We start from the raw sequence: 27,883 nt of genomic DNA, 5'->3' as shown, positions 1-27,883 counted from the left end.
TTTCATATATTTTTTTTTATTGCAAGTTTAGTATTGCTGTTTTAATGGTTATTTCAATTTTATATTGTTGATTCAGAGGCTCCTTGTTGAAAGTTCATACAGAGTTTTAGTAGAAAACAAATCATAATACATGTATCTGATATTTGCACTAAATGTCTGCAAATGTTTGCATCCACTTGTCTTAAATCAGGAATCTGATGTACAGTAGTTGTCGTTTGTTTATGTAATTTAATTGTGTTTCTTGTTCTCGTTTTTTATATAGATTAGACTGTTGGTTTTCCCGTTTGAATGGTTTTACACTAGTAATTTTGGGCCTTTTATAGCTTTTTGTTCGGTGTGAGCCAAGGCTCTGTGTTGAAGGTCGTACATTGACCTATAATGGTTTACTTTTATAAATTGTTATTTGGATGGAGAGTTGTCTCATTGGCACTCATATACCACATCTTCCTATATCTATGTATAATACCTTGCCATTATTATAATAAAGATTCACAAAGGCAGCTATTGTAAATCATTTAGGCCCTGCATAATTTTCTCTCTCCAAAACTAGCAAAGTTAAACAAAACTAAATATTGTCTTTTAGAAAAATAAATATATCATTTTTATATTTTAATAATAAATACAATTGATAAGGCTCTACTGATGACTTATGTCATTGAGTACATGATATCAGGTTCAACTAATGACTAATTATTGAGTACATGTGGTATATTGCTCAATTGATGACTTATGTTATTGAGTACACATGATATCAGGCTCAGCTGATTAATTATGTTATTGGGTACATGATATCAGTCTCAAATGATGCCTTATATTATTGAGTACACATGATATCAGGCTCAACTGATTAATTATGTTATTGAGTACATGATATCAGGCTCAACTGATGTCTTATATTATTCAGTACACATGATATCAGGCTCTACTGATTAATTATGTTATTGAGTACATGATATCAGGCTCAATTGATGACTTATGTTATCGAGTACACATAATATCAGGCTCAACTGATCAGTAGAGTCTTATATTATTGAGTACACATGATATCAGGCTCAAATGATTAATTAAGTTATTGAGTACATGATATCAGGCTCAATTCATGACATATGTTATTGAGTACACATGATATCAGACTCTACTGATTTATTTTGTTATTGAGTTCATGATATCAGGTTCAACTGATGTCTTATGTTATTGAGTACACATGATATCAGGCTCTACTGATGACTTATATTATTGAGTACACCTGATATCAGGCTCCACTGATGACTTATGTTATTGAGTACATGTGGTATATTGCTCAACTGATGACTTATGTTATTGAGTACACATGATATCAGGCTCTACTGATTTATTTTGTTATTGAGTTCATCATGATATCAGGCTCCACTGATGACTTATTTTATTGAGTACACCTGATATCAGGCTCTACTGATGACTTATTTTATTGAGTACATGTGGTATATTGCTCAACTGATGACTTATGTTATTGGGTACTCTACTGTAACCATACATGTTATACAGCTCATTTGATGAATCCTTAATTAGACAGCAACCCAAAATGTTAATGAAGATCAGACCATTCTAATATGCTAAATAGCAATAAGGAATATATTTGAATAAACTATAGGGAATGATCAAAGCTCAGGACAATCTATCTTGTATTCTAGAAAAACATAATAAGTTTTGCTAAAATGAAACATTGATCATTTGTAATTGTTTCTTAAAAAAACAACAGCTGTAGAGAAACTGATTTAAATGAATGTCTATTGATTTTGTCTTGAATAATTCAAAAGTTATTGCAGATTTTTCATTTGTATCTAATGCAGGGACACATTAATGACTTGGTTGTGTCAATAATCCCCTGTACTTCTGCATCAGGCTGAGAGAAATTATTCTGAGTTTTTATTATTTATCAAATTCAAATGTTTAATGAACGTTATAGTCAATCAATCTCAGAGAATACCTGGACATAAATCTGCCAAAGAGCTAGAGCGTCAATAATGGCAAGATTGTTAATAAATTTCAATTTAAAAAAAAAGGTGTAAAGTGCTAAAACTAAAGTTACAACTCCCTAAGGTAGTGTTGGTCTTAGATGGTTTAGACGACTCTTCATATAACCTTTTGTTTTTAAGGCTCTCAAGACTTTATATTTATATACTTTAATGTCATATAATGGTAATGATTGTTGTAAATTTCCTCACATCAAAAAGAAATCACAGTTATGAATAAAAAAGAAGATTTTTGTAACAACATTATTAAATTGTCAATCAGTATACAGCACTGTTAATAAACTATATCAGCAATTCTTAGAGCTCACAACATTTAAGAAATTATTATGTTTTGATCCCTAATATGCATTAACAGAGTTGGAATTAAATGAACATTTTTTTTTCAATAAATTTAAACAATCTCATATTCAAAGTAATTTGACATTATGTTGTGAAACTTATAGAAGAATTGTAAATTGAATATGTCTATCTTTATATCAAACCCAAATATGATTATAGTTTGTCGCTTACAGCGATGTCCGCTTTTGTCCAGCTGAATTGAAAAGTTGACAGTGCTCTCTGGCATCTGTCTCTAGCCAGAACAACAAGTAATCATTCTTTAGACATTCAAGACAGCTAAATTATCTTATGACAAGCAATCACTTAGTCCACAAGTCAGACAGAATTTCCAATCTCCCGACAAATTTGACACTTTGTAAATAGATTTCCCCTACTTCTCTTGCCGTCTTTTACATTTATATTTTGACATCATATTGATGGACCATTCTACGTCTTTTACATTTGTATTTTGACATCACATTAATGGACCATTCTACGTAATTCTCATCTAAATGTCTGACTAAAAAGACTGAATATTTATATAACAAAGAGATAATTACAAAAAGATATATATCAAAATAGTATCCTTGAATGTGAATGCCCTATTGGTAGATAAATCTTATATGTAGATAAATGTTTGATGTTAACTTTGCTGTCTATGTAAATAATCTTTTTGCAAAACTTGTCAGACAACTTAAAATGACTGAATAACTGACAATGATAATTTAAGTATTGTAACATTAAGGTTGTTTATAATGTAAAATCTGAACCATAAACCTGAAGTCACACAGACAGTATCTGATTCCAAAAATCGGATAATTGATAATCGTAAATTTATCAACAGCCTCTTTTAAACTTCAAATGATTTTAAAAGTTGGCATATTGTAAACACCTGTCAGACCTCTTAATGTTATTTGTTTGCCTTTTCAATTCGGGTTACTGTCTGATTAAGCATTCATAATTTTTTGTTACACTGAGCATGATTTTCTTAGTCCTCTGAAATTAAATCTTGATTGATCATTTACTGTGCTACCAACACTATGCAGTAAAGCTTAGTGAACAATGGACAAGGATGTTCTATTATTACGTTAAATATGTTTATCTTTAAAAGTAAATAGGCTATGGAATAGTAGGTGCCAGGGGTACAGACAATACAGGAAATTTTGTAAAATATATATAATACGAGACTTCATTTATTTGGATAAGATTTTTATGTTTCTGTTTAATTTTTTTAAACTTTTGCACTCCAGTCCCTTTATTTAACGTGAATCAAGAAAAGCTGGAGGCTGCACACACAATACTGTCATTCTATGGATTTCTGCTTACAGTTTAATTGATGCTTCTTTCAGAAAGATATAGTGAGTCAGTGAAGAAAAGATTGAAATATTTTTCATAATCAATGAAAATTCTTGATAATGTCACACAGTTTCATATATTTTATTAATTACAGTGAATAAGGTACTGTTACAGTTGCATTTTGATAAAAATAATTGAAATAAAATTGAGAATGGAAATGGGGAATGTGTCAAAGAGATAACAACCTGACCATCGAACAGACAACAGCAGAAGGTCACAAATAGGTCTTCAATGCAGCGAAAATTCCCTCACCCGGAGGCATCCTTCAGCTGGCCCCTAAACCTAATTGAAAGACCTAAATTCTGGTTTTAATAGAACATATATTGAAAAACTTATAGAGGACTATTATCACAGATTCATATATTTTATTAATTACAGTGAAAAGTACCGTTAGTGAGAGCTATTGTTCTATCAGTATTATAAAGGGATATTATCACCATAAAGTGTAGATATTTGTTTACTTAAAACAAACTAGAATATGAGATAGTTGATAGCAGAGAGTATAGACAAGTAAAATGTTGCAGACACCTTTGGGAAATAAACTGTTATACAACTTTGATTTGATGATTGTTAGTTCTGTGATGTTTTTTGAGTATGAATTATTTAGGATGTACTTTCATGTTCATTTACAAGTTGTCTTTTACACAGGTGCTTGGGACATGACCCCTACCCCTCCCCCTACACACTTACACAATTCCCCTTCATGGTGTTAAAACAGAGCAGCACTTACTACTGTTATTTTAAAATTGTATTGATAAGAGCAAGGATACATTGTTAAAAAATACAGGGAAAAAGAAATTTGAATTATTAAAACACAGAAAAAAGGTAGAAAAAGAAGAGTGGGGTCCATGCATGTGGTCCAATTTTACATTTTTATAATCTAAAAATATAAAAAATCAGTTAATGATGTAAAGCATACAAATGATGGATCTTCAGCTAAGGAAGATAGAGTACATTTTGTTATTGGTTCTAGATGATGTATATATCTAAAAGAAGCCAAAGATTTTTCCCTCTTATAAAAGAAGCCAAAGTGTGTTTGTTTATTGGTTCCTGTAGATATATCTCTACAAAAGCCAAAGTATGTTTAGATTTTAGTTTATTTTTATAAAAAGCTATAAATCAAGGGAGCTGCTACTATTTCTCTACTATGTTTTTATTTTTATTTTTCAGGAAGTAGAAAGAGAGATTTCTTTCCGTACTGAATCAGGACTTTACTATTCCTACTACAAGACAATGGTTTTAGCTCCTTCAATAACTGATGGTATATTTTTGATAAGATTAGCAGCAATACAGACAACAAATAAAATCAAATTGTTCAGAGAAAATTTGAAAGTCTTTATATCTCATATGTTGATAATCAAGAACTAAATATACGATTAAAAATAGGCTTAAAATTAATTTTTTTGTTACTTGAGGTAGAAAAAAGGTAACTTTTTTAAATAATAACTTTAAAACTTTTTGGAATCAAGAGATAGCATTTTTTAGCTCCAATTCCTAAAATGTATAGTTTTAGTTCTTAACCTAATACATAAGACTGACTATGGCTTCATCATGTTCCAGTATATAATCCAATAAATCAAGGAGTTACTGTCTGCTTCAATATGGTTTGTGACATCATGAGAATGTAATGAACAATTTGGTATAAGAATTCGATCATAATTCTGGAATCAGTTCAGTTAAACAGGAGTTGTAAAGCCAAATAACTTGATATATATATTTGATTTTTCTTAAATATCATGCTTAACTAAAAAACTCTATATATGCAAGACAAGAGTGCACACGCTGAAATGTCTCGCCTTCTATACTAATCATTGATATAATGTTGATAGTCCTAAGTATAAAGCTAAGCTTTATTACAACTGTCACATAAACTTAACATTAACCAAGATAACTAAACAAAGACCAATGAACCTTGAAAATGAGGTCAAGGTCAGATGAACCATGCCAGGCAGACATGTACAGCTAACAATGCTTCTATACAACATATATAAATGACCCATTACTTATAGTTTAAGAAAATTAGACCAAAACACAAAAACTTAACACTGTGCAATGAACTGTGAAAATGAGGTCAAATAAAACCTGCGCGACTGACATAAAGATCATAAAATATTACCATACACCAAATATAGTTGACCTATGGCATATAGTATTAGATAAAATGACCAAAACTCAAAAACTTAACTTTGACCACTGAACCATGAAAATGAGGTCAAGGTCACATGACATCTGCCCACTAGACATGTACACCTTACAAGCATTCCATACAACAAATATAGTAGACCTATTGCATATAGTATTAGAAAAACAGACCAAACCACAAAAATTTAACTATAACCACTGAACCATGAAAATGAGGTCAAGGTCAGATGACACCTGCCAGTTGGACATATACACCTAACAGTTCTTCCATACACCGAATATACTAGCCCTATTGCTTATAGTATCTGAGATATAGACTTGACCACCAAAACTTAACCTTGTTCACTGATCCATGAAATGAGGTCGAGGTCAAGTGAAAACTGTCTGACAGACATGAGGACCTTGCAAGGTACGCACATATCAAATATAGTTATCCTATTACTTATAATAAGAGAGAATTCAACATTACAAAAAATTTGAACTCTTTTTTTCAAGTGGTCACTGAACCATGAAAATGAGGTCAAGGACATTGGACATGTAACTGACAGAAACTTCGTAACATGAAGCATCTATATACAAAGTATGAAGTATCCAGGTGTTCCACCTTCTAAAATATAAAGCTTTTAAGAAGTGAGCTAATGCCGCCGCCGCCACCACCGGATCACTATCCCTATGTCGAGCTTTCTGCAACAAAAGTTGCAGGCTAAACAAAAAACTATTAGATACATGTATTAACTTTCGTATATTGGTATGATGTTGGAATCATCGTCATCCAAAGACACATTGGTTTTCGCACTATAACTTTAGTTTAAGTAAATAAAAATCTATGAAATTTAAACACAACGTTTATGACCACAAAGGAAAGGTTGGCATTGATTTTGGGAGTTTTGGTCCCAACTGTTTACGAATTAAGGGCCAAAAAAGGGCCCAAATAAGCATTTTTCTTAGTTTCGCTCATTAACTTTAGTATAAGTAAATAGAAATCTATGAAATTTAAACACAAGGTTTATGACCACAAAAGGTAGGTTGGGATTGATTTTTGGAGTTTTGGTCCCCACAGTTCAGGAATTAGGGGCCAAAAGAGTCCAAAATTAAAATTTGTTTGATTTCATCAAAAATTAAATAATTGTGATTTTTTGATATGCAAAATCTAACTGTGCATGTAGATTCTTAATTTTTGGTCCCGTTTTCAAATTGGTCTACATTAAGGTCCAAAGGGTCCAATATCCTTTTTTTCCGTATTTTACTTATAAATAGACTTAGTTTTTATGACGGTTAACATTACACTCACACTGTGGTTGAAGCTTTTTAAATTTTAATAACCTTCTCAAAATATCTTGGATTTCTACCAAACTTGGACAGAAGCTTATTTATGATCATAAGATAATATCCAGAAGTAAAGTTTGTAAAAAAAATAATCCTTTTATCGTATATTTACTTATAAAAAAACCGGACTATTTTTTTTCAGTTAACATACCATACACTCTGCAGTTAAAGTTTTTAAAACATTCATTGGAATTCATAAACCATCCTGAATTTTTACCAAATTTGGACAGAAGCTTCTTACAGAACTAGCCAAAAGATAGTATCTTGAGGAAAATTTAATATTTTTTTCCCTGTTTTTGTTGAGCCTGCGACTCACAACAAAAGAAGGCTAGACACTGGGTTCTGTGAAACACTTACAATTTTGATAGCTAAATACATCGGTAACCCATCTCCAGCTAGGGGTTGAATTGACGGTCAAATAAATATGTATTCAATGAGGTCCAATGATTAACTTCCAAGAGCACAACTCATCAACCATGTTTCTCAGCTTATTTAACAAAATAGAAACAGATAGGCTGCTGAAAGTGAAATATAATTTCACTATATCATTTTTTTTTAATGATTTAACAACAACAAAAAATTAAATCATATATATTTTTTTAAAATCTCATAGCTAATGCACGTACACCGTATAGCAAAAAGGCACATTTTAGGCTGATCACTTTTTAAAAGTACTCACTGATTTTCTAGTATTACCAAAACTTTTGATCAGTTGATCATGTATATTACAACATTGTTGTAACAGTTAGTAAATAGGTGTAAAAATTCATTTAAAAATTAGTAATTACTGGTAATTACTGGGCCCTTTTAGGAATTACTTGTATTTACTAAGTGCATCAGGAATTACATGTAATTCCTAAATTTTAGTAATTACATGTAATTCCTAATTTCACCTATTTACTGTAACATATATATACATTAAGGTCCAAGTGGTCCAAAATTAAACTTAGTTTGATTTTAACAAAAATTGAGTTCTTGGGGTTCTTTGATATGCTGAATCTAAAACTTGTACTTAGATTTTTGATTATGGGCCCAGTTTTCAAGTTGGTCCAAATCGGGGTCCAAAATTAAACTTTGTTTGATTTCAACAAAAATTGAATCCTTGGGGTTCTTTGGTATGCTGAATCTAAACATGTACTAAGATTTTTGCTTATGGGGCCAGTTTTCAAGTTGGTCCAAATTGTGGTCCAAAGTTAAACTTTGTTTGATATCAACAAAAATTGAATCCTTGGGGTTCTTTGATATGCTGAATCTAAACATGTACTTAGATTTTTGCTTATGGGGCCAGTTTTCATGTTGGTCCAAATTGTGGTCCAAAGTTAAACTTTATTTGATATCAACAAAAATTGAATCCTTGGGATTCTTTGATATGCTGAATCTAACCATGTATTTAGATTTTTGATTATAGGTCCAGTTTTCAAGTTGGTCCAAATCAGGGTCTAAAATTAAACTTTGTTTGATTTCAACAAAAATTGAATATATGGGGTTCTTTGATATATGCTGAATCTAACCATGTATTTAGATTTTTGATATTTGGGCCCAGTTATCAAATTGGTCCACATTGAGGCTTAAAGGGTCCAAAATTGAAATTTATTCGATTTCATCAAAAATTGAATTCTTGGGGATATGCTGAATCTAACCATGTATTTAGATTTTGGATATTGGACCATAATAGGTAAATGTCCAATTTAAAATTTTTAAGTTTTTAAGTTTAAGTTCTTAGACCACATTCATTCTGTGTTAGAAACCTATGTTGTGTCAACTATTTAATCACAAACCAAATTCAGAGCTGTATCAAGCTTGAATGTTGTGTCCATACTTCTCCCAACTGTTACAGGTTTGATGTCTGCGGTCGTATAAAGCTGCGCCCTACAGAGCATCTGGTTTTTAAACTCCAATGATACTGATGAATTTATTAAAAAAGAATAAACCTTAAACACTTAAACATTACGAAATTATACTATTTATTAGGAGACATAATTTGTTGTTTGAAGTGAGTTTTACTTTTGCTATATTTTACAATATTGGTAAAAAGGTTCATCCACAATAATGCATATGTTGCAGTGTAAAAGAAACCATTTATATTATACAAATGAAATATAGAACATCATTCCGAATAATAAACTATCAATTTCCCTGAAATATGATGGTTTTCAGCGCCCTAAGTGTAAGGTAATTATCTAACACAAAAACAAAACTAAGTCACTAAACAATGACTTTTGTTTTTACTTGAGATTCAATAATATAAATTTTGAACAGAAAATTTAAAAGAGTAATAAATCTCTTTTGAGCGCTGAATAAATTTGTATCAATATCTTTTAGACAACTTCAGGACCTTTGCTTTTATATTTTTTATATGTAAAACTGGTTCATTGTGACCTATTTTCTATTATTTTAGGTTTACATCAACTCACACATGATAATGTAACAGAACACCCAGATACCATTAATATTCTAGAGAGAATGAACATTTACCAGGAGGTTATACTCAGTATTATGTACAGGATTCTTCCTATCAAGGTAAAAAGATGATGTTTAATTTGGTTCTGTATTATTAATCCCCTACCTGCTTGAAGATATTGATTTGATATTTGGTTTAGTGTTTTATCATGACAAGTTATTGATCAAATTTTGTTCCAGTCTGAAAATTTGGTGCAGAACAATGGACCTTTGACCTCGAAAATTCACTCAAATATTCAATTTCCCACACTTTTTTCGTCATGCTTCAAGATATTGATTTAATAACCCTTTCCTCAATAATGACGCCACCCCTTAACTACATAATGACACCTTTTGACATCCGTAAAATACCTCAGTTGTAACGCTTTGACTATGAAATGTCTGCATCAGACTTAAATTTGTATCCAATATGAAAAGGGTATACCTAAGAATATCTGACTTCAAATTTATTTGATGAAATATTTGTTTGTTGCAATGCATTAGTACAGTACTTTAAAGCTTATTTTCAACATTTTATTGAAAAATCCTATGTAAATCAAGTATGCAAAAAAAAAACATTAAGGAAAGGTACACTGTTTTATCATGACAAATTACAAACCAAGTTTGCATTTTGTTCAAGTACAATTAAATTTTGACCAGTAGGGGACTAAGTATCGCCGTGCAATATTCTCAGAATGCTTGTTATTTTCATTGTGTAAGTTGTATAGTTTTCTTTCTTTCTATCTTTGCCTTTTCCTATTTATCTTGTTTAAATTCCACATTTATTAAATGTATCAATGTTCATTTAAGTAATCGCTCCCTTTGTCTGTAAGAATTTGTTTATATTAGGAACAGGTGTTTGTCCCAACCCTTACAAAAATCTTCACAATAGTTTGATCAAGGTGTCTATTTAGTCAATAGCTATGTGAACAATTGGTTAAAGTTTGTGATTAGATCAGTTGTGGACTGAAAAAATGTTCTACATTTTGTTAAACTAGTATGACTTACTATTTTGTAGAGTTGGATTGAACCTGTATATTTTTACATGAATACAGTATGGGGACTCCATGCCATGTTAATTTGGGCCTTATTTGCCACATCATGGATGCTGAGTGGATCTTGGTTGGCAGGAATACTTGCTGCTTGTTTCTACATTTTCAACAAGTAACTATTCAGTAAAATTATAGACATATCTCTCAGATCTGTTCAACATATTCTTTTCTTCTGTCACATAAAGTTAACATAAAATAAGAAGATGTAATATGAGTGCCAATCAGACAACTCTCCACCAGAGACAAAAAAGCACAGAAGTCAAAAACAATAGGCCACTCACTGCCACTGTACGGTCTTCAACAATGAGCAAAACCCATGTTAAACAATACAAACCAGAAATCTAATGGCTCAATTTATGTACAAAACAAATAAATAAAAGCAAGTCTGAAATACAGCAAGACAACCACTGAATTAAATGTCATTAAGACCATTTTAATATCTTTATTGTCATAAATGATTGACCTATTCAGGTTCTTAACACCTACAATGAGTAAAATGTTTACTTTAAACTAATGGTTTGTCCAAAAAAAAATATAACCCTAATTAAAGAGACTGAATATATAGGAACACATGATCAGAAACCAAACATCGCAAAAAAAAAACCAATGACAATCCTGATAAACTGTCAACATTACACTAGTATACTGACAGCAGCAATTACATGTGAGACACATAGTACTGTTCTATATAATAATGAATGATCATATTTACAAATACATCAGATCCATACTTTGAATGTAGTAAAATGAAACATAAACTATACATATAAAACATATAAAATTACACCATTCATAAGCAGCAGAAAAAAAACTGCTGATGATTATATATTTTGTCTTTTACAGTAATTACATTACAACATTTCAGGGTAGATGTGACCAGAGTTGAGTATGTGGTACCATTAAGAGAGAGCTTTTCACTGCCATTTCTATGGGTACAGATTGCAGCGATTTCATTTTTCTTTAGACCTAATCTCACGCTTGTAAAGGAGGTATGATCAAATTTGGTAAGACTGGGTAAGGTGTCAGGACATAAAAATATGATTATTTTATACAAAGAAATATCAAGTATATTTATATCAAATTTCCTGAAAAGGGGAGATCTCAAACCATGAGAAATTTAATAGATGAATAACATTTGGCTCCTAATCCAGTTAATATATTTTATTGTGGTTTATATCATTCATTTAGTATTTAGTCTAAAACTTTTGATAAACTACCATTGTTGGAATGAAATTATTTAATACCTGTTGTTTAATACTCAAAAGAGAGGAGTTATTAGTTTAAGGAGATGATTGGTTGATTATAAAACGTGATTCATTAGTTAATTTTTTTTATTATTGTTTAATATTTAAGACACTGTTTACATGGCTAGGATATACCCAGATTTATTGGTTTACGTCCTAGCTTTTTTTCATTTTTCCATTACTGAACTTGACCACTGTTACAGGTCACCAAAAAATAAATTCTTTAATCAATCGCGTATAACAAACAACTAGCTACCGGTACCAGCAAACCAACTTCAAATACTGCAAATTTAAAAACTATTGCAAACTTGTATTAAATTAATTTTTGAACACTTGACACAAAAAAAAGTAAAATCACAAAAATACTGAACTCAGAGGAAAATCAATTCGGAAAGTCTATAATCACATGGCAAAATCAAATAACAAAACGCATCAAAAACAAATGGACAAGAACTGTCATATTCCTGACTTGGTACAGACATTATGTTAGCCATTACTGTGAATTCCTGAACTGAATACAAATAATATTATCAGAATTTAAAATGCAAGTTTCTGTTTTTGTTTCTCATTATTTCTTTGCAATATTTTTTTTTATAGATCTACAGTTAATATTATGAATATTTTATTTTTCCTTTATTTCAGAAATTGTGTATATGGATAATATTTGTCAGTACATTCCTGTTTGCCTTGTTTTGGCAGTTTAACCAGTTTATATTCTTGTTACAAGCCTTTGCCTTGTTTGGTGTATGGGTACTAGATATGATTCCACCAAGAAAGGTACAGTTCATCTGTTTTTACTGTTCAGTTTGATCATGGTTTTTAAAAATAAGGAGATGTGGTAGGAGATAACTATCCACTGAAGTTTAAATAAATGTAAGCAATTATGGGCAACTGCTCGGCCTACAACAATGTGAAAACCCATATGGTGAAGATGGCATTCAGTATCACAACTTAGTAGCTGCGGCATACAGTTTTACACATTAACAAATGCAAGCTAAATGTGCTTTAGCAGTATTTCTATGAATATTGCTAGTAATAGATTAAACGTAAGGATACCAACACATGAGTTTATGGACATTAAACGCATCACATCTATAATACTAAAATTACGAGGTCCAATTTGTCAGCCGTCATCACGTAAAAACGACGAATCAAAGAATTCAACTTTATATACAACTAATATAGTACAAAGGTGTAGATTAAAAATTACACCACTCCAGGCCCTTTTGTTTTCCACGTAATTAATATTGGCAATAATTAGGAAGTTCCGGGTCAAGTCCGATACCGATACCAATAGTATAATCACCTGTTACCTATTACCTTATCTATACGTTCCGCATCTGACAGGCGCACCACCAAACGGTGTATTCAGGATTAATATGCTATAGACACGGGTCATAATCACAGGGTTGCACTACTTAATTGTCAAATTGTTACCTATTGTAGTATTTTAATCCGTAAGACTTTCTAAGATAACAATACCAATACTAAAAATCTGGAAAGTTTCAATTTGTTAGCGGGCATGACATAAAACAGCGAATCAAAGAATTCAACTTTATTTATAACTAATATAGGACAATGCTGTTGATTAAAAAATACTCCATTCCAGGACCTTTTGTTTTCCAAATAATTAATATTACCAATAATTGATAAGTTCCAGTTCGATGGGTTCAAACAGAAAGATTTGAAAGCAGAGAAAATTGTGTATCTTATAATCGGCATGACTTTATCAGATGACAGTACTAATACTAAAATAAGGCTTGCGCATAGTTATATATGTAGGACTCGGAGGTGCGATAGGGACGCTGAAGTGCAATGGTCACGCTGAAGTGCGATGGTCTACGCGGAAGTACGATGGTCCTTTCGCTGAGGTGCGATGGCTTGGTCTGACGTTAGCATATTGTGTCGCCTTAGTAAAATACAACATAGATTCGCAGGCAAGATGATAGGGTTGTGTAGATGAAGTTTTCATGTTAACAAAGGAAACGAATTGGAAAAGAAAGTACCGAACTATTCAAGTTCCTAAGAGTTTTGAGCATTATAAGTTGAGGTTACAAACAAGTCGTGCAACAAATCATTATGAGCAAAGCAGCGGATGGATGAACTTGGTCTGCATATCGGAAAACCAGTGTTAGGAATTATGCCACAAATCTTTTGCATGATAAATAAAGCACATTGATCTAAATATTAATTTGGATTTACCTTTAAGTAAAAGTCTCGGGATTCTATGTTGACAATTTAATAGAAAAAAAATTTACTATTGTACTAGTAATGTTTTCGCTATATCAAGTTGCTATAATGTTGTTTTAATGAATCCTGATTTGTACGAACACCGTCATTCTAGTCTCTTTTTTTTTAAACACATGTAACAATGTAACTGATCCCTACATGTACTTCCCAATTTGTCATCACCTAATTTTTTCGTGGAATTATCGACAAGGATCGCTATTTGTTATACATAAATGCACAAAGTATTTTTTTTACTCCGAGGGCAATCGGGTATATATAAATGGATGAATAATTGTTGTGAGCAATTTCTAAGTTTTGTCGTAATATTTAATAAAATGAGATGGACCCTTCTAGGTACTATTATATAGACCTACACGCTGTATCTTCTTTTTTTTTCGTCTTGAACGGCAAATTATTTTACCCTCAACTACTGCGTGCTAATCGGAAAATTAGCATATTTTTTAATTAGATACAAAAAAATCAAAATTTAAAGCCTTAAGTTTTGTTTGACATAAACAGAAAATTATAATCTTCATAATTCAAGGCTAAGGGCTATACTTTTTCTCAAATCGTTATGATAATATTTCATTTAACCAGCTCGTATATACATTTTGTTTTTTTTCCAATGTCACAGGAAGACCATCATACTTCAGCGTAACCATCATCGCACTTCGGTGTATAGTTATCAACAAATTAACGTCACAATGTCACCGTCGCACTTCAGCGTATTAACCAACGCACTTCAGCGTGGACCATGGCACTTCAGCGTGACGATCGCGGTTCGGAGTACCATCGCGGTTCCGAGTTCTACATATATACTTTAATTCAGTCACGGACCCGCGATATCACGGGTGTGTTCTAGTATAATATATTATGCTGAAAGAATGAGGGGTACACCTATAATCTAGCAATATTGAATAAGCACTTTTATGTGAAAGCTTTGTAAATATATCATCAAGTACCAGTCTTTGTAAGAACAGGCAATTTTGAAAAAATCAAAAACATGACAGAAAAAATCATAAATCTAAACATTCTCTTCATCCTGAGTTAGAAACGGTAGGCCTTTCATTTCTGTGTGTCTGGAAATTGAGAAATCTAGATAAATTCTGATGAGGAAGATAGCAGAGTAAGCTCCCCTTAATTGTATGTTTTTAGTACATTTCAACCAAGTTATGTTTTGAATTACCAGGACAGGAACACCACTATACATTTTGAACATAAATTAATGTCAACATTAGTAGGTTTTTGTTTGTTCTGTTTTCACCACTGCATGATTCTAAGGCAGATTGGCACTTAATATATATGATATATGTATGGCAAATATCAGCCCTATAAGATATGTTTTTCTGTAAAGATGCTGTATATATAGTACATTTGTTCGGTTATTTTCAGGTGAGAATAGTATTTTATGCCCAGGCTGCTTCATTGATTCTAACCAGTATACTGCAGTATGTTAACCTGATGATATTTGGGTCTTTAGTCATGAGTTTTATACCGGCTTCATTATTACTTATGTATTTTAAGGTAAGCTAATTTTTAGATAAAATTTTTAAAATTTTAGTGACAAAGATGAATACTACCTATGTTTTATTGCTGTTATGGAATCTTTTTTTACAGGCCCATGATATTATAAATAGAAGTTATTTTATAATGATAAGAAATTAAATGATAGCAACAAATTGATATAAAAGATGTGGTATGAGTGCCAATGTGACAACTCTCCATCCAAGTAACAATTTGTAAAAGTAAACCATTATAGGTCAAAGTATGGTCTTCAACACAGAGCCTTGGCTTAAACTAAAAAGCAAGCTATCAAGGGACTTAAATTTATTTTGTATAGGTTGGTTAAAAGTTGCGTTTTTCATATAGTTTGTGAGGGGAATCCAATCCAAGCAGTATTTTATTTTAACGATTTAAAGCTGTATTTTATTCAATAAATGAAGAAATCTTGTATTCCTTTGTAGTATTTTTATGCCCCACCTACAATAGTAGAGGGGCATTATGTTTTCTGGTCTGTGCCTCCGTCCGTCCGTCCGTCCGTCTGTGCCTCCGTTCGTCCGTCCGCTTCAGGTTAAAGTTTTTGGTCAAGGTAGTTTTTGAAGAAGTTGAAGTCAAATCAACTTGAAACTTAGTACACTTGTTCCCTGTGATATGATCTTTCTAATTTGAATGCCAAATTATAGTTTTGACCCCAATTTCATGGTCCACTGAACATAGAAAATGATAGTGCGAAGTTCAGGTTAAATTTTTTGGTCAAGGTAGTTTTTGATGAAGTTAAAGTTACATCAACTTGAAACTTAGTACACATGTTCCCTATGATATGATCTTTCTAATTTTAATTCCAAATTAAAGTTTTGACCCCAATTTCACAGTCCACTGAACATAGAAAATGATAGTGCGAGTGGGGCATTCGTGTACTATGGACACATTCTTGTTAAAAATTGTTTTAAAGGTGTGTTGTATTTTATCAGGGGGAAGAACTCCAGCCATGCAGTATTCCATCTAGATTAACCAAAGCTGTATTTTACTGTGTTTCAGTTTTAGTTCTTATGGTTCTTTTTAACACAGCTATAAAGGTAAAAATTGAAACTTTGTTGTGCCTACATTACTATTGGACACATTTACAATAGCTACAAAGGATGTTTTTTGTTTGATTGAAAACAAAAAGTGATAAATCAGATCTTTGTTTCTTTGTATTTTGTTGGTTTGATAAAAATTAGTTTTTTGATCAGAATGATAACAAGAAAAATAACATAAATGTTACAAAGCAATTATTTATAGTTAAAAAAAATATATATATTGAAAGGAGAATCATTTATTGTTCTTTGTCAGAAAATAAATAACTTGTTACGATATAGAAAATAGATGTTTCCAAAGTTAAACTGATATGAGATACTTGTTACATTTATGAATTGTTATATTTTAAAAAAAATTTCTTTAATGGGTATTGATAAGTTCATCTGTAAAATTTTTATTTTTTTATTTTTCAGATACTCATTAACATAGAGGCTGATGAACACATATTTAAGTTCATTCTCAGTAAATTTAGTATAGATCATGCCAGGTAATTCTATGACTCTTGTCTATATATTTATTTTAAATCTTTGGAATTCACAGTTAATTATGTCAATTTTCTGATGATTATTTAATTAATTTATGTCTGAATTATTAACTAGAAACTGAAATTATGGATCTTGCAAGTCCCTTTTTAAACTTTTCATTGTGAATAATGATACATGGGGGAGTATTGCAATGAAAGATCACAACACTCTGATATCTATTACAAATATCTGCATGTTGATTTTCCTGAAATAGTAAGTATTAATTATTGCATTTTTTATTCCATTTATCAAAATCGCAACAATAAATTTATTAAATTATTTCTGAATTAAGAGTATATGAAAACAATTTACTTAACATTAAATGAATACTGTGGATTCATTAATATTCGTCGGATACCAATTTTCGTGGGTACAGGGGAACCACCAATTTAAATGTTCAACGAATTGCCAATTTTCTGAAGGAATGTATGCAGACTGTGCCGAAACCACGAATTTAAATATCCACGAATATGCAAGTTTTACTCAAACTACGAAAAATTGGTGCCCACGAAAATAAATTAATCCACAGTAACAGGACTAATAGTTAATGCCAGATTGAGTTAAGCCTTTGATAACTTTTGTTATTCTTTTTTTGCAGAGATTTTGATTCCAAGCTTTATCTATGTATTGATGCCTTTGTCAGTCTGCCATTTAATACATTTGAGAGGCTCACCAAAGGAGTAGTTTTTCCATTTTATGTAGCCACACATCTAGTTTTATTAGTTGTTCTTTTTATAGCAGTTTTACAGAATTGGAGGTGAGTTGAATTATGTCTCTGAAGTTTTTTTTGTGTATTTACATGTACCATGATGCTTTGGTATTATTTGGCAAAATTTAGAAACAGGTTTCATCTACAAACTTGTCTCTATCAGGCATGTGTTAACAAGATTTGGTTTGAATTTAGTTCATTCATATTTTATATTGTAGGATATAATGCAGGTTAAGTTAATCTAACTTGATAAAACAGTAACATATTTATTGTATGCAATGCAAAAAACTTTAAAAATATAACATTTTGATTATAAAATACAGTGAAACCTGGCTTAACCAAATCCTGCATAAACCGAAAACCTGTTTAAAGCAGACATGTTGTTAACCACCGTCAAATATGAAATTGTATGCATTGTGAACCTGATTAAACCGAACATCAACCAAAACCAACTCCCAAAAAGGTTAGGCTGAAACAGGTTTCACTGTATACTGTTATTCCAGAACACTCAAAACTATGATTGACTTACACTACTTTTTTTTATGAACATTAGGCAGTTTAACTGTACAGAAATGTATTGTCTTTTATTCAGCAATAATGTACATGAAACAGAAAATATCAAAGACCATCCTGCCATAAAGAAGACACATTTACTTAGTAATAGACCAGAATTAGCCTTTCATGCTGGTGAGTTTGATATGCAATTTAAGTTGACAATATCTATGTGGAATTTGGAAGGTACTGTGGATTCCTTATTATTCGTTGGATACCAATTTTTGTGGAATTCATGGGTGAACCACTAAATAAAATGTTCAACGAATAACAAAGGAGTAAGTTCGGTAAGTGACATATTTGGCCCCAATTATAAAGTTCATAGTTACAAGACAATAAATATTTTAAGTTGCCTTAGAGACATGTGAGAAAGTAAGACAGGACTGTTTTTGTCAAAGTTTAATTCTAACACGTTGATTTTTACATCCCAAAAAGTTCAAGATGAGGGATTTTGGTGAAATTTGACAAAATCAGCTGGATTTCAACCAAATTAAGGACCAGGAAACATAGAGAGCAAACGTGGACAAACTTAATATTGAAATAAGACATGTGAAATGCCTTCACAAACATTATTTTAAAAGATCTTTGTTGTCGATGTATGCGCTCTATGTTTCCTGTCCAATAATCCAATAAAAATAGAAATTAGTATAACTTGTGACGTCATAATGAAACGCAGAAACGTAAAATTTTCACGAAATGGGTTATTTCTTATCTAGTCACTGTATTAGCTATAAATTCTTGTGATATTGGTCAATAAATCGGAATTTGAAATTTACGCTAAAAAAGGGGGCCATTTTAGGACCTTACCAAACATACTCCTTCCTATAGGCTTGTATGCAGACCTTGGCATTCAGGGCTTTCCATTGAAATTGAAGAAGAAGGCTCAATTCAAATTAAAGGCGGCTGTAACATGCGTTCGGCAGGGGGTCTGGGGGCCGCTCAAGGCTCCCAGAAGCTCTGGCATAAATAGAGCAAAATCCTGCATTCTTGCAATCTCCTGGCACCTAATTTCATCTTTCAAATGACCATTATTTATGTATGAAATTAAAGAAAAAAAAAAACTCAAAGAAATTTTTTTTATGTTAGTTTTTTATTTTCATTACCTTATGCTTAAAATTCATTTGCTTTTAAAGGAGTTTTATTTAAATAATCATCCGGTTTGTTAGAAATCTTGATCGATTTATTTTGCATAACTACGTGCATTTGTAAACAAATGACCCCCCTTTTCTCTCTAAAGACTGTTACGCGTAATTTTAAATCATAATTATTTCTCAAGCATTGACAGAAAATTTATATATCCTCTGATTTTCTCTTTTTTTTTTGTAAACTGTTCAATAAGTAGGATACATAAATCATTAGGAAATGTTATTCATTTGAGGTCGAGTCGACAATATTCTACTTTCGTTTTTTACCTTGATTCTCTGAACACCATGTGGGCTTTGAAAAATAAACTTCAAAAGATACTGTTTTCCAGATTCTGAACAATATGATCTACTACACTTTCTTTAATTTGACTAATAATATTCCATAACATAAGATTGTCATTCTATCTGACTGTCTTCACGTTTCAAAAGCCAAAAAAAGCCAACGAGTTAATGACCATCGGAACGTCTCTATTGTTATCGTTCAATGACCACCGGAACGTCTCTCTTGTTATCTTTGAAAAGAAACGATGCACTCTGACTTTAAATAAACAACCAATCAGTGACCTGAATTCATGTGAACTATATTTAGCCCAAGGTAAACCCTTGTTTATCGTGACCGCGACTTTGCGACAATACGTCTCTCGGCTGCCTGTAAACATTTAAAAAAAAAAAAAAATTCTTTTTGAATTTATATTTTTGTCAGTGAAGTAGCCGGCACTTGAAGCCACCGTAAGCGGCGGAAATCCGCCAGCTACCGGCTTCAATGGAAAGCCCTGGGAATTTATTACTTATATAATTAAATATCCACGAAAATTCATGTTTTCCTTAATCTCCAAAAATTGGTAGCAAGCAAAACAAATCAATCTAAAGTAATTTATTATTAAGATTGAAAAATACAGGTAGCCAGACAATTATTTGGTATTTGTAACTCAGAGAGAATTATGATCTTGTTAAATTGGTCAGAAGCATATAAACCTTTCAAAAATGTCAGAGAAGATCAGGTTTATTTGTGAGTTATACTTCAATCCATGAACTCCATCTAAATCTAAGAATGGACACAAAAAGTTTTCAAAGGAGAACACTGCGTTTTCAAGATTTGTTCATTCAATATACAAATTACATTTGTATGCCTCTGCTGCTAGACAAAATGGGCTACAGGGTTTACCCTTGTCTGACCTTTCATAGGGTCTCAAATTGGTTTCAGTTCTCAGACTTAAATTTGACTCAAACAAATGTTATGAAAGTTATCCACATTACCACCAAACACAGATCAAGATTGAATTTGTGTTGGGTGACTATTTACTGTTTTCGAGTTATGTCCCCTTATAAATGGAAAAAAAATACTAGTTTGCTGTTTTTCTCTTTAACTTAACTTTGCCTCAACCAAATATTATGAATCTTATAAGCATTGCTTTACACCACCATATATATCAAGTTTAATTTGGGTGGTGTCACTTTTACGGCTATTCAGATTATTCCTGTTAATAAATGAAAAAGTGCTGACATTTTAATTTCTGCACTCTAACATTACTTTGCCTCAACCAATTGTTCTGAATTTCAAATACATTTTGCTTATTACCAAGCTAATATATAGTTTGAATTTTGGTGGCTACACTTTCACCATTCATGTGATAGGACCTTTATTAATGGAAAACTGGCAAATTTGCTGTTTTCTGCACTTAACATACAGAAACAAATGTCCTTAAGTTTTAAAGAAATCAAATTGTCAGAAGTTTTGAATTGGTACATTCATTGACTCTTGCATATTTACAATCTGGGACATCTATGCACACATTCATCTTTTATTTATGCATCACTTACATATAAATAGTAAGCAATTTTTTGTTTGTCGAAATAAACCTTTTTTTATTTTCCTGTTTAGTTTGTGGAGTATTTTTTGGTGCTTTAGCCATGTCAACATTAAGAATGAAGTATTTATGGACACCGTACATGTGTATACTTGCGAGTTTTGGTGTCAGCGATCTCAAAATGTGGAAGGCTGTCCTAACTCAACTCAAAACACAAGGAACAATGGTTTGTAAATTTAAAGAGATATTATACATTTTTTTTAATAATAAATATAAAAAAGAAGATGTGGTATGATTACCAATGAGACAACTCTCCACAAGAGACTATAATGACACAGAAATTAACAACTATAGGTCACCATACGGCCTTCAACATAGTCAGCTAAAAGAGGCACTGAAATGACAATGTAAAACAATTCAATCGAGAAAACTAACGGCCTTATTTATGTACAAAAAATGAACAAAAAACAAATATGTAACACATGTACATAAACAAACAACAACAAAGGTTATTTGATGGTTATGAATAAAAGAAAGAGGACTTAATGCTGAGTTTGTCTTTGTAAGGTTGGGTTTGCACATAAAAAAATGTCTCATGTTATAATTCCGATGATATGCACTAAAATATATGCTCAGATCTAAGATTTCGAAAATGTTCATTGAACTATTTGGTAGAAGATCATACTTTTGATAATGAAAAACTGGTTTATATGTGTAAATAATTATTTTCCTATGACCATTACCATGAAATAAGGATTGCTATACATTTTTCATTTTAAGTATAATATATTGTAAATTTAACTTTCAGGTACAAATAGTAAGACATTTTAGTACTCTGCTGACATTAGTTGCATTATTAACAGTGGTAAGTAGACAGTTAAACTATATATCTAGAACTAGAATACTTAGTGATCTACAAAAGTACAGTGTTTATCAGCTTAGAAATGTTATAAAAACTTGAAAGCTTTATCCATTAAATTTGAAGTTACAGATATCAGTGGATTAATCATATAGCTAAATCAGCAAAAGTGAAAATTTAAAGATTCTACCCTTGCACTGAAAGTGATTCAATATTTCTAAATTTGAGATTGTTAAATTTTCAAATTTAAGATGTAAGGCATTGCGAGCATTTCAAATATTTAAAGAATTGAAATTTTGAAAGTGGAGAAATATTGTATTGCTCAAGATTTGGTGGTAGAATCTGTTTCTCAAATGATTTATAGACAATATGCAGACAAACTTGATTCTCCAAAAAAAATGTTTTCTTTCTATGTAAAGTCATTGGGCATGGTTGCCTTTTTTTAGACTACACAATAAGAAATTCAGAAAAAAAGCTAGAAAATAATTGATTTCGAACAATGAAGAATTGAAATCAAACAAGTCCCAGTTGATTACATAGAAATAATCGTTAGGTCAGAAAATGGATAAATATGCTAAGAATTGAAGGAATGTTAATTCATCCAGAGATATAAATCATGTTAATTTTCACAATTGTGTTAATAAATCATGTTAATCTTCACATTTGTGTTAATTTTTATGAAGTTTTTAATGGATTGATGTGTGATGAGGAATATGAATAAATGACACACACATATATAGTGTCATACCTAAGTTATATATCTTAACAATATTTATTAAAAATAATTTCCAGGCTTTACCACCAGCTTTAAAAGAATTGGAAGAATTAAAGGAGTTCTGGGATCCAGATACAGTAGCTCTGATGGAGTGGATCAATAAAGATACACCACAGGATGCTTCATTCACAGGGAGTATGCAGCTACTGGCAGGCGTTAAACTGTGTACTGGTCGACCAATCACAAACCATCCTCATTACGAAGACAAGAAACTCAGACTTAAAACCAAAGACGTAGGTTTTAAAAATATAGATGTTTTTAGACTTGCAATGGTCTTTATTCATTTGAGATACTACTGACCAAATTGAACAACTTTGGTTATTTTTTGCACATCACATGAAAAAGCAGATTGACTTTTTTTTTACTTTTTTTTAATTTACAGGTTATTCACATGACATTCTTTCTGACTAAGCTGATTTTTAGGATTAAACTTAATTTGAAAAAAAACACCATAGCTTTTAGATTTTGTTTAATTGTATTTTTTTTTGCAGTTAATGCAGATTTATGGGAGAAGAACCCCCAAAGACATACATGAAATAATGAAGAAAAACCAAGCAAATTATATGATTTTAGAGGACAGTATCTGTCTGGCTCATACAGAAGATGGCTGTCGTTTACCAGATATAATAGACTTTGATAATGGTGTGGTAAGTTTACACTCATATCAAATACATTATTACTAACTTGATTTGATTTGATTTCTGTGTTTTAATGTCACTTTTTAGCACCAATTTTGGGCTATTTCGTGGCTGACGGTTTTTATTGGTTGAGGAAGCCAGAGTGCCTGGAGAAAACCACTGACCTTCAATAAGAAAACTGACAATCCTAGTCAATTAAGATTGGAGTTGAGTGCACCCACACGAGTGGGATTCGACTCACAACCTCATAGTTGACTGGCTAGTGATTACAGTAGTAACTACTCAGACCACTCAGCCACTTAGGCACCATATTATCACTAATATTTATAGTATAACTAATCGCCGTATTTGAATATCAAAAATAAGACACCGCGTGACCGAACGACGCATGGATTAAACGAGTGCGAGTCCATAGCGGCGTTCGGTCACAAGTTGTCTTATTTTTGATATTCAAATACGGCGATTAGTTATACTTTTTATTACATTGGCTAATGGCTTTTTTTTATGAAATTAATGTAGAAAATGTAAGGAACTATATGTTTTTCCTATGCATTCACAATTTGTTTTGATCCGACGTTATCGACGTCTTGACAACGCCTATTGTTGTATGACGTCAGAGAGTGAAATAACCACATTTATTTCACATGTGAAATTATCGGTTTTTATCTAACTGGGAAATCAATGTAATTTATTGCAAACAATGTAATAAGTTGAAATATCAAAATAATATCAATGTTTATACTTACATTGGTTGATTGAGATGACCAGCATTTCTCTGTTCATAATAAGAACAATTCTAGGAATCAAACAAAGAGATCATGTTCAACCTGAAAATGTATGAAAAGTACACTTGCTGAGACCTGACAAACTGAGGTTATTTTTACAAATTTTGATTAATTATCTTTCAAATTGTCCTGACAAATTTGGGTTATTATGCCTCACTAAAAAAACTATGTATAAAGCTCCTACTTTCAAGACTTGTTTTTGTATGTAAGAGATTGACTGATTTGATTGTTGGTTGTTTAATGTCCAGTGGCAAATATTTCATGCATGTTCAGGCTGACTATGTAAGAGATAAAGCTACAGTCATTATAATACTACTTGGAAATTTTGTGGAAAAATCTTGTTATTTTCATCAGTCAGACTGTCACTTGGATATGTAAATATTATGAAAATTCAAATTGTAAGCTATGTCACACTAATATTTCTCGTGATAGTTCAATAAAATTTATGTCCGAGATTGACACCAATATTATCTCAAACAAATTTGAATAATACTTCTGAATAATTTTTGGGCGGGAGATATGCCTTTTGAATATGGAAAATAAGAAGATGGGGTATGATTGCCAATGAGACAACTCTCTGCAAGAGACCAAAGGACACATAAATTAACAACAATAGGTCACCCTTTAGCCTTCAACAATGAGTAAAATCCATACTGCATAGTCCACTTTAAAAGGCTTCTAAATGGCAAATGTAAAACAATTCAAACAAGTCAAGAAAACTGACAGCCCGATTTATGTTTTAAATAATGACAAAAATATATATGATATACATCAACAACCAACAACTACTCTTATGTTGATGAAATTTATGTCAAAGGTTTGTATTAGTAATATATTCTTGTTTTGTTTGTATTTCAGCTTCCAGAATTGGTGAAGCCTGAACCAAATCTAGTTCGTAGTAGTGTGCCAAGATTCTGCGATGTTATAAGACATGATGGATCGGATTTTACTCGTTATTTCAAAAAAGTTTTTACAAACCGAACATTTAGAGTTCATAAAGTATTGTGAAACTATTCAGTTATAATCAATGCATAATACTTAACCAGTTTTAATTGATCTGCTTTTTATTTGTTTTAAATGATGTATTACATTTTTTGAAGCTTTTTGTTGAATTTTTTTTTTTTTTTTTTTTTTTTAAACAATTGTATGTTTTTCTTACCGAAACCAAATGGACAATAGAAAATAAGATAAATCAACAATGAGAATCAAATTCCCTTAAATTTTTGTAAAATATATTCTGTAAAAGGGTGAATGTCTTCTGATAAATAGAATTTTGTCTCATTGGCAATCAATACACATCTCCCTATTTTACATTACTATTTCATCAAATACAATAGATTTTTTTCTCTTTTTTTTTCTAATAAAGTATGTCTGTTATGTTTTAAGTTAAACTCAGGTAACTATCTATGTATGAATTCAATTATACGATCTTATTCTTTAAAAAGATCTCAATTACAACATGTATAACATTTTTTGGGGACGTACAATTCAGTTTATGCATAGATAATTAAGAGTTTCTAGCAATAAATCACCACCAATTTTACATGGAAGACTACTGTATAGCATGTAGATAAAAAACTTTGCTTGCCAATACTGTTTATAAAACCACCTGTGCAATATATATTGTCTTATATAATTGGAGAAGTTTAGAATATATAAACTTTTTTCTTTTGAGTTTTGTTGCGTATGTCATATACATTTAAGTCATTGTCCTAAGCTTTAATTAGGGAAATCCAAATTTAACAACTTTATATACACAATAATTTGTAAAAAAAAAAAAAAAAAAATCCACTTGAGGCCAATACAGTTTCATTGCATGTTTGTCATATAAGTAATAAATAAAATAAATGATAGATGGTCTTTTTCTCCAGTTAGCATTAGAACTTGATAAAATGGTAATATTAAAGAAAAATACCATGACATTCATTTAAACCTCAAGCTTGTGATTTCAGTTAATGAACAATTAGCAACATGGAATGCTTCTGAGATAATGTAAAGAAAAACCTTTGCTCAAACTCTGCTGTAAAAATAGTAGTTATGTTATATAAGTTCTGATTTTTTCATTCACTGTTTAGAAAAATAGATAAAAGTTAAACATAGTAATAGATTTTATATGTTTGGTAATAGTTCAAAATTAAATATGTCTTTGAATTTGTTGTGATAAACAAACAGAACCACAAACATTTAGTGCTGAAATATTTGTTCTTTATGATGAAGTTTTCCTTTTTATGCCCCACCTACGATAGTAGAGGGGCATTATGTTTTCTGGTCTGTGGCTCCGTTCGTCTGTGCGTCCGTCTGTGCGTCCGTCCATTCAGGTTAAAGTTTTTGGTGACGCTGAAGTCCAATCAACTTTAAACTTAGTAAACTTGTTGCTTATGATATAATCTTTTTAATTTTGAAGCCAAATTAGACTTTTGACCCCAATTTCACGGTCCACTAAACATAGAAAATGAAAGTGGGAGTTTCAGGTTAAAGTTTTTGGTCAAGGTAGTTTTTGATAAAATTGAAGTCCAATCAACTTAAAACTTAGTACATATGTTCCCTATAGTATAATCTTTCTAATTTTAATACCAAATTAGATTATTACCCAATTTCACGGTCCATGGAACATGGAAAAGGATAGTGCCAGTGGGGCATCCATGTACTTTGGACACATTTTTGTTTTCAGATGTTTTAAATTATTTTTATTTTCTATTGTAATAGATTACAGAGTTGAATGTAAAATATATATTATTTGATATTTGCACATGGTTGCTGTTTGTTTAGTTTTGCCTGCACAAAATTCTTAACAAAGAATTATTTTTGAAAATTTATAGATTTTTGCATTGTATTAATATATTGATTTAACTTGTATAAGCTTTAAAAGCAAGACCAAATACAATCTTCTTTTATTTTATCCTCTCTTTTACACCAGCAATGTTCAAATTTGTTGGAACCTTATTTAGAAATATTGTATTAATACCATCCTATTTGTTCTTACGTTTTTATTATGATTGAAACATTTTTTAATTTTGCTTGTAATTTATTTGTATGAAGATTAAGCGAAAGGACAAATAAAGATTTTTGAATCTGCTATACTGTCAATTTTTTCTGTATGAATGGTCATTTGTTTTGCACATCAATTCACATGTACTTCTCAAATCTGATTTTTTTTTACTGGAATCGATCAATTCATAATGTTTTTTTACACACACACATATATATAGAGAGAGATCTGAACAAATTTAAAAGATCTGTTTTTGTTATGTCTTTATCAATTGATGGCCATAATTCATTGAATCCATTTACGGAGGAAAAGATGGAGATCAAAACAGAATATTGAACTTTATTTTTATTTTCTGTACACTGAAATAAAATTCAGTTTTTGTTGTTGTCAACAAAGCACTGTAT

The 27,883-nt window shown here is 31.1% G+C and overlaps 1 protein-coding gene across 3 annotated transcripts in view; it reads left to right on the top strand.

The window, feature by feature from the left end:
* LOC143047974 (protein C-mannosyl-transferase DPY19L3-like) overlaps positions 1-26,052 on the top strand; it is a 45,116-nt gene extending 19,064 nt beyond the window's left edge. For all 3 annotated transcript variants that reach the window (XM_076221353.1, XM_076221352.1, XM_076221351.1), the window contains 15 exons: positions 4,857-4,947; positions 9,553-9,674; positions 10,612-10,757; positions 11,511-11,634; positions 12,532-12,666; positions 15,511-15,642; positions 16,590-16,694; positions 17,109-17,182; positions 17,818-17,976; positions 18,521-18,615; positions 21,508-21,659; positions 22,242-22,298; positions 23,085-23,300; positions 23,559-23,714; positions 25,349-26,052. In XM_076221353.1, the coding sequence (XP_076077468.1) occupies positions 4,857-4,947; positions 9,553-9,674; positions 10,612-10,757; positions 11,511-11,634; positions 12,532-12,666; positions 15,511-15,642; positions 16,590-16,694; positions 17,109-17,182; positions 17,818-17,976; positions 18,521-18,615; positions 21,508-21,659; positions 22,242-22,298; positions 23,085-23,300; positions 23,559-23,714; positions 25,349-25,498 (1,914 nt within the window). In that variant the 3' untranslated portion in view covers positions 25,499-26,052. The remainder of the gene's footprint in view (positions 1-4,856; positions 4,948-9,552; positions 9,675-10,611; positions 10,758-11,510; positions 11,635-12,531; positions 12,667-15,510; positions 15,643-16,589; positions 16,695-17,108; positions 17,183-17,817; positions 17,977-18,520; positions 18,616-21,507; positions 21,660-22,241; positions 22,299-23,084; positions 23,301-23,558; positions 23,715-25,348) is intronic.
* Positions 26,053-27,883: the final 1,831 nt, after the last annotated feature.

The sequence above is a fragment of the Mytilus galloprovincialis genome, chromosome 10, assembly GCF_965363235.1.
Source record: "Mytilus galloprovincialis chromosome 10, xbMytGall1.hap1.1, whole genome shotgun sequence".
Lineage (NCBI taxonomy): Eukaryota > Metazoa > Mollusca > Bivalvia > Mytilida > Mytilidae > Mytilus > Mytilus galloprovincialis.
This window is presented reverse-complemented; position numbering and strand designations above follow the sequence as displayed.